General features: G+C 38.7%; 1 protein-coding gene across 2 annotated transcripts in view; it reads left to right on the top strand.

Moving 5' to 3' along the window:
• Nucleotides 1-687: 687 nt before the first annotated feature.
• LOC122997486 (VPS10 domain-containing receptor SorCS1-like) overlaps nucleotides 688-8,576 on the top strand; it is a 44,766-nt gene continuing 36,877 nt past the window's right edge. Inside the window, exon 1 of one of the 2 annotated variants that reach the window (XM_044373648.1) lies at nucleotides 688-1,776. In XM_044373648.1, coding sequence (XP_044229583.1) covers nucleotides 1,051-1,776 — 726 coding nt within the window. In that variant the 5' untranslated portion in view covers nucleotides 688-1,050. Of the gene's footprint in view, nucleotides 1,777-4,826; nucleotides 4,927-8,576 lie in introns of those variants that run through there. The other variant, XM_044373649.1, reaches the window with a different exon arrangement.

The raw sequence follows: 8,576 nt of genomic DNA, 5'->3' as shown, positions 1-8,576 counted from the left end.
ATAGAATCTAATCACAGGGTTTGGACAGGCTCTAGTGCCCCTAATGGTTTACCATTAGCTAACTGGAACAAAGCCCAAAGTATAGAGAAATATAACAATATATTCCAGGGTGTCCGCATTGCATGGCAATAATGGGTTCTCAATTATTTCCATGGCAGTGCAGACACCTGCATACTCTTATATACAACAGCAGAGACCAGAGAAGGTTGAGAGAGGAAATGATTACATGCTCACTTCTAGTTTGAATCCTTCTCATTATTTTCTGTCAGACAACCCCTCATTAACCTGAGAATAGGGCACAAAAAAACAGAAGCTAAAATTTAGGGAATATGTATTTTCTCCATTCAGCTGTACTGAATGGATACTGCAGGAGTGCAGCCTCGGTGAAACTGTTTTCAAGCCATTTTGCAGACAACACAACAAAGTCATTACCTGCATGGCATAATTGACAGTGAACACAGGCAATCCTGTTAATTGATTACCTGGGCCTGCGCTAATGGAAAATGTAAAGCCTCATTGTATCTTCCATAAAGCCCCTGTCAGGAACATTTCCACACAAAGACTACCAGAGACAGACCCATAATGTTTCTAGAGTCTTCCCCAGGGACCCCAGCATGTGAGCACAGTTCAAACTATTTTAATCTGATGAGTAATTTCCTATAGGATAATGATGCGGTCAAATATTTCATAGTAGACATAATATCTGGCACACTACTAATCAAAAACAGATTAAAGACCCTTAGGGGACCACGCGTCTCTGGAGATATAACTTGAACTTAATGAAATGCACTAACAGTCGCTATTTTTTCATCGGGGTTGAGATGAGGATGCGGGGGTTTGGGCCCCTCTCCCCTCTCGTGCAGGATTCAGCCTCCAGCTCCTCCTCTGATGCATCGTTTGCATCAGTACTTGGGAACACTTGTCCGCGCGCTGCTGTACCTCCCCACAGTGCATTCACGGACTCCACTTCGCCAGGTGATGACAGACAAACGCTTAAGAGTGAACATGATGTGTTTCTAACAGCTAGCTTGAAGTCGGAATTAACGTAGAATGGAGACGCGCCTCGGTCACTGTCTTTTTCTAATTTTCTCTGAGTGGATTTGTCTCTTCACCCTAACTTCCATCCTGGGCGGAACAAAAGCGGAGGTAAGGTGCATTCCCTCGTGCCAGCTGCCGCTCATCAGAGCTTTTCCCCGGGAAGTCTCGGCGCTGGATTTGACGCATTTTGGCGAGGAACCAGCTGATGAATTTATTGGATTTACCGAGGGGTCACCGGGCGCAAAATCCATCACCGGAGAGGACGAAAAGCTCAACGTTGCGGAATTACCCGCGAGCGAAGAAAGTTCGTCTAAAGTACAGCAACCTTTGGGGGGGAATAACACAAGTTGCCTCCAGAAGGACGCGCTAAACGGTCAGCAGAAACTTTCCCACCCGAAAGTGTTTCCTCAAAGTGATTTACCTGCGGCTGCCCCCTCTCCCAGTGACGGTAACTTCACCGAAAATAGCAGCAGCAGTGATGGAAAGAATGACAGCTTTTACGGGGAAAATGGGGCACAGGTCGATGTGACGGTGAATGAGGACGAGGATGTGGCCAGTTGGAGACGAACGCGAAGTGCGAGGAGCGCAGAGACTTGGTCCGGTTTCAGACCCGAGGGCGGGGAGGATGCTTCGTTTGCGGACCAGGAGGAGTTTCAGCTGACAAGTTCGACATTTGCTCTCACCGGGGACACGGCTCATAACCAGGCGATGGTGCACTGGTCCGGACAGAACAGTAGCGTAAGTAGTTAATGTGCTCTAGATTTACGCACGGGCATGTTTTGACGCAGTGTGGTCAATGTGCACTCATGAATCTTGTGTGGTCATTTGAGAGACTGGAAGCATTAGTTTTCACCGAGAACGACCAGACAGACTAGACTTAATAGAGATTGACTGTGAGGCTGCTGGGAGGTTGCAGAGTTTGAGGGAATCAGTCTCGGGTGGGTGTCTTCAACCCCTCTCTCTCTCTCTCTCTCTCTCTCTCTCTCACACACACACACACACACACACACACAGACACACACACACACACACACACAGACACACACACACACACACACACACACACACACACACACCCTTTTATACAATTGATTAGCTGACTTGGAGGGTGGGCTAGACTTTAAAGGAAAAAAGTCAAAATAATACAAGTTTAATGTTCTGCATAGACTTTAAAGAAAATCCTTGTCATTCTCTCTCTCTCTCTCTCTCTCTCTCTCTCTCTCACACACACACACACACACACACACACACACACACACACACACACACACATACACAGACACGTTGTGCTGTTTTTGGTGAATCACTGATTTTTCAGTTGGTTATATGCATATTTTGTGCATCAATGGCATCAATAAATGTACAGTATCTATACTGAGGCCACATACCCTTTAATAGACAGAGAATGCTGAAAAGGTTAAGTGCAGTATACAGCACACTGTCTCGCTGCCTGTGCCTTATAATGAAGAACACCCTGCTCACAATAGATGTTAATCTATTTTTGATACCTGAGGGTAGAAGTGTCAAAAAAAGTCATTAAACAGCAGATAGGTTGAGATGATGAAGATGATGATAATAATAATAATAACATAGTCAACAACAGTAATGATAATCATAATATAAATTCACTTATATGGCACCTTTCATACAATGAATGTCACTTAATCTTAATTCTACTGACAGGGGTACCGGCAGACCTCAGAGGTATACTTTTTGTCATATCTCACAGGTGCTTTATTCTATCATTCCAATTTTTCATGATTTTGTCAATCAATTTTTTCCTAGTGACTTCTTATCATTGTTTTCTGTTTCTGTTTTAATTAGTGCTTTAAAAAAAAAAAAAATACTGATGCATTGGGGTCCTGGGGGACCCCAGTCAAAAGCACCCAATTCTGTCTATGCAGTTTTAATAGATGGAACTATTTATTGAGTTCATGTTTGCCATGGATCCTAATTTAAAATATCACACACTATCAGCGAGGGTAGGGGCACTCTGTCATTTTGAAGGCTTTGTGGAAAGATTGTATTTAAGATAAAAGCTGCAATTTGTATTAAAGAAAAGTATGTATTTTCATTTTACACAGTATGCAAATTAACTGTAACTTTCTAAAAATAATATTTTTTTCAGATGACATTAATTACATGAATAACCAATAATGCTCTGAGAAGAAATAAGAAAAAAACGTTTTGCTATGATGGTTGTTTCTTACAGTAGTTTATTCCTGGGGTCCACAGGGACCCCAGTCAGTAGTCCTTGTATGTTAAAAATGTTGGGAAGATGAGGGTTTAAGTGCTTTATAATAAAGAGAAACACAATGCAGTGGTACAGTAAAATACTAAATGTAGGGAGAAAAAACAACATTCTAGTCTAGCTGAAAGCTAACAGAAATAGATGTGTTTTAAGCTCTTGCTTAAAAATGTTCACAGAGGTTGCCTCCCTAATATCCAGGGAACTGGTACTCCACAGTTTGGAGAAAGGTTCATCTTGAATTTTCACATGTCTGCGGTTTTAAACATCTAACACTGAAAGATCCAGGTGAATGTGAAATGCACACAAAACAACAGGGAGTCTGCCATATAAGCTGGACCTAAGACATTTAGAGCTTTCTATACGGGCAAAGGGACTTTGAAATCAGTTCTGAAAGATACAAGGAGTTGTGATAAGTTCAGCTAAACTGGTATGCTCTCTTGTCTTTCTTTTTGTCAGGAGTGTGACAGCAGAATTTTGAACAAGTGACAGTTGCCCCTAAATAGACTTTTCAGGAAGACCAGTTAAAGGTGCAGGATGCAATCCAGGCTGAACAATATACTATATTTGGTATTTGACATTTGCTGGCTTAAGGGGGATTGTTCCCTGGCATTATTTCTTAGACGAAAGTGTGATTTAAAACTAAAGCTACAGCATAACATGCTAACAATTGGGCCTCGGCTGGAAACTTGTTGATTTGATCTGGTGGACCAGAGATCCAGTGCATCTCTTTTGGCCTCATTTCCAAGCATAAAGTTATTACTAATCTATTTATTGACTGTGGTCGTGTGCTCCACAGAAATGTACAGCCTAACTGTGTGTCATCAGCACAGCTATGGAAATTGACATTATGTTCTCTGATTGCATCATCAAAGGGCAGCATGTAGAGTAAGAAGATGGGACCAAGTTTTACCTACCAAAATGTTTAGAGCGGCAACAGTTAGTTGATTGATCGATTAGTTGCCAGCTATTAAGTAAATCGCCAACTATCAATCAATCGCTTTTAAGTCATTTTTTAAGAAGTAAACTTCCAAATTCTATGCCTCCAGCTTCTCATGTGAATATCTTCTTTTTGTTTTAGTTCTGTATTTGACAGTGAACTGAATATCTTTAGGTTGTAGACTGTTGGTCGGGACAAAACTAGACATTTGAGGATGTCATCTTGGGCTTTTGGAAACAGTGATTGTCATTTTCCCTTTTTTCTGACATTTTACAGTCCAAACAACGAATCGATTAATTGAGAAAAAAAATCAACAGGTTAATCGTTAATTAAAATGATTTTTAGCTGCAGCCATACAAATGTATCTAAATGCTGCATTTTCACCAAAACCAGATTAAAATACATTACAGCACATTTTTAAGTATTGAGCCTCTGTAATTCTTGATAAAAACAGATGCAAATAAATAGAAAGAAGCAAAAAAGGCACCAAAATAAATTCCAAGTCAAGTGACAATTTTTAAAACTTTTACCTTCCTTAAAGGAATAATTTTATATCTGATGATATGTAATATTTTTGATATTTTATTTGCTTTCTTACGGAGAATTAGATGAGAAGAACGACACCACTGTCATAGGAGATGTTAGCTTAGCTTAGCATAAAGACTGGATGCAATGGGAAGCAGCTTGGCTCTGTCCGAAGGTAACAACATCTGCCCACCAGCAACTCTTGACTAAATTTGACTAATTAGCACATTACATCTTTTTTGTTTAATCCACACAAACAGTGTAGTTTGTTGCGTGCTGGAACAATTTCTTGGCTGTCGTTGTTGTTCCCCCTTTCTTGCGTTTTTTATGCTAGGCTAAGCTAATTGCTTGCTGGCCCTAGCTTTATATTTGTTGTACAGAAATGAGAGTGGTATATTGATCTCTTCCTCTCACTCTTGGCAAGAAAGCTCAGAAGCATTTCCTAAAATGTTGAGCTACTCCTTTGATAATTCACTTTTAAAGGGAAAAAAAACCCATTATATGACAGTGTAAGAGTGGCAGTATTCCAAATACAGTAACATTAATAAAAAAGTTTCAAGTATTATCACATATTTGAGAAACTGTTGTTTATAATTCGTAACAATCAACATGTTTATGTAAATTATATACATGAAGCTATTATTCAGACATTTTATCTTACACATTCAGATCATTATCACCAGGATTTGGCATTATCTTTTTCACAGTTACATGGCAAACTTTAGAGTCCTGCTTCGATAAATTTCCCCCTGATGGCAGACAGTCATATCCCACCCACTCACAGTTTAATGTGTGTGTGTGAATTCCCACTTTAGCTACATGCCACACCCTGGCAGGCACTTACACCGTCTGTGTAGGTGCCTGCCAGGTGGTCAGCAAGGAAGCTTGCAGTTTTCTCTCAGCTGGTGTACTTTTATAAATCTATTTTAAAACGTAATCTCTTTGGCCAAGTTAAACTTGTTCAACCAGATACAGTTCAGTCATAATGACTGCAACCAGCTTCCATTAGCATAAGAAGATTTGAAAGAGGTTTAAGGCAGCCAGTCACACTTCAATAGGCAACCTTATCTTACAGGCTTAGGAGTGGGAGACAATTTGTAATTGCACAAACAAACATAAATAAAGAGAAAAAAGGTTAGGGACTGGTGAAATGCTTGCAGTGTTCTGCATAATATCTCCTCTGGCTTGTTAATGTGATTCTGGCTGTTTATGTGTGAAAGGGCTGCTGTCAAACCATGTTTTGACATTTCAGGCAGTTGTCCTCACATGTTGACTACTGTATGAAATCAAGCCAAGACTTTTGTACTTGTACAGCCTGTGATGATGTGTTTGTTGCCAATTCTGAAATCTGATAATTGCTTTAGTATTAGGCCTACAGGACATCAGCCAATTTGACTGCCTCTTATTGATTTGTCTTGATATTTAGTTTTCCTGTTCAATTTAAGATTTTGTTTTGCTAGTCTTTGGTTGCTGAAGCCTAGTTGGTGGATGTTCTTTTATCATTTGTCCAATTATCACAGTTTGAAAACTAAACTGCACTGCCAATTCAGTGTTTCAGCCAACATGAAAACCAAGAAAAAATGCAAAAGATTATAGTATTTAATTGACGTGCTTCAAGAATTTGATTGCATCAAAAGCAAGAATAATAAGCATTTAATATTAATACTATTATTTTGAGCAACTAAATTTTGTTTTGTATTACTGAGAAGATGTACTTGAGTGTTTGTTTTTTCAGCAAGGTTTACCAACGGGAGCATACATAATTTTTCTTCTTGCCAAAAGGAGGTTATAATCTTTCTCTATATTGAGCTTAATGTCCAGCTCCTGGGTTCTCAAAACCTTCCATGTCTGGAGCATTTGTTAAGTTTATCCATGTTTGGTAAAGAGATTCTTCTTCTCTTAGGGAAAAAACTTCTTCTTTATCTCTGCCTTGAGCAAACTTAAGAAGCAGCTGCTCAGTTCTTGAAATGCCTCCTTCATCTCACAGCCCTTGAACATTTACGTCCTGCTCTTGGGTACTCGAATCCAAGTTTTGTTGTGTTTTCAGCACCTCCATTTTCTTGTGGAGGGCCTCCTCCTCTTCACAGATCTTGTGTTTGATAACCTGATGCATTGCCTCTCCTCATCTGCTTCATTGAGTCCTTAGTCAGTCATCTCATCTGCCTCTGCAAATTGGAGAAAGGCCAGGTACGCAGTCAGTTTCATTTGAACTGTTGGTTGCGTCTCTGACTCACTGACTTACAGTGGATAAAATACTGTATTATGTTGTATTCTCCAGTTCCACTTTAGGATCCTCCTCAAGGTCCATCCGAACGTCTCTAAAGTATTTTTTGTTATGTTTGAGGCTGTCTTGGAGATGACTTTGCTGTGAAAGTATGAAAACGCAAACATCTATCCTTCTCTGATAAAATAATTCAGTTCAGGCTGTCATACCTTGAGTAGACATATTTGAGTATAACTCCATGAAAGATACTGTAACACTTGGCGCTAGACCAATGTCATGTTATTATCGCTATAATTATCCAGACATTCACGTTTGTGAGCGCCAATGTCATTTGTCTGAGGCGAACAGGCATAAATGATCAGTTAGAGATCAAATGGAGCGAGAGTTATTTCAGGGTGAATGAAAATATGATGCAAGAATTTAACTCTGTATTGACTGTCAAGGATAGGCTCTGTCAATACTTGCATAAAAGCATAGAAAGGGTAAATGAAATTACTATATGTACAGTATGTTCTACAATTATTGAGCAGCATGGCTCAATGGTTGTCAGAAACTGTTTTTCTTATTTGAGGTTTTAATTTAATTCATTGCAGCAGCAGATATTCTAAAATAATAAAAAGTCTCTGCAGTATAGGGTGCATGGTATGCAAATTTGGTTTTCAACATTGTACTGTCAAATAGAATTTAGGAATAAATGTATAGAAAATTATTTTTATGGTATGCAAAATAGCTATAGTACAGCAAAAGTGAGGCCTAAAATATATCGAATATGCATTTTTTAAAAACTTCAGTCATTTCTGCTCCCTTTGTGACTTGCAGGTTCCCTTTTCTGCTGGAGATACTATTGAACAAAAAGTGCTGGAGTCATATCAAGAATACTATATTTGAAGTAGGTGCTATATTCAACAGCAGTGTGGAAACACACTGAATGTGCTGTCGTTTTGAGTATAAAGTTGGCCTTATGTCTTACGTCAAATACCGTATATATGAAAGATATGAAATAGAATATGATTAAATATATGCATGATAAAGTAGGCGTTAACAAAAATAAATTATACTATGCAAACTCATGCGGAAAGGAAAAATAAAAACAATTTTCATTATGGAGTATAGTACAGTATAAACAAAATCTATGACTTAAATGAAGAAAATGTTACAGAAATGTACACGTCAAAGAGCAGTAAGGGTTAACCAGAGGAATGCAAAAAGTAGGCCTCAGACCCCTTATCAGTTTGTCAATAATCATTGATAGTTGTGTAATAAAAGCAACAATATTTATTGTGTTTTTCATCCATAAAAATGCTCTGCACTTACCGAATACACCAGAGCCAAGTTTGAAACCACATTTATATTGATTGGTGGCTCCCTTTTTTTCACCACAGTTTAGAATTCTGAGGAACATTTTGTTGTGATGAGATTTCTTAAAATTTCTCATCATTAATAGCCAATCATTCCCATCTGTCAGAATGGAAACCTGCAGGATATAAACATTTGTACAGTATTTGAATATTTATCTGCTGGATACAGACAATTTATTTATCAATATTTTTGTCCTTATATGTTATTTGTTAAAATTTCTTATTATCCCATCCTTAGAAGAA

Source organism: Thunnus albacares, chromosome 14 (assembly GCF_914725855.1).
Source record: "Thunnus albacares chromosome 14, fThuAlb1.1, whole genome shotgun sequence".
In the NCBI taxonomy this organism is placed as follows: Eukaryota; Metazoa; Chordata; class Actinopteri; order Scombriformes; family Scombridae; genus Thunnus; species Thunnus albacares.
The sequence above is the reverse complement of the archived record's forward strand: the minus strand, read 5'-3'. Positions and strand labels throughout refer to the sequence as shown.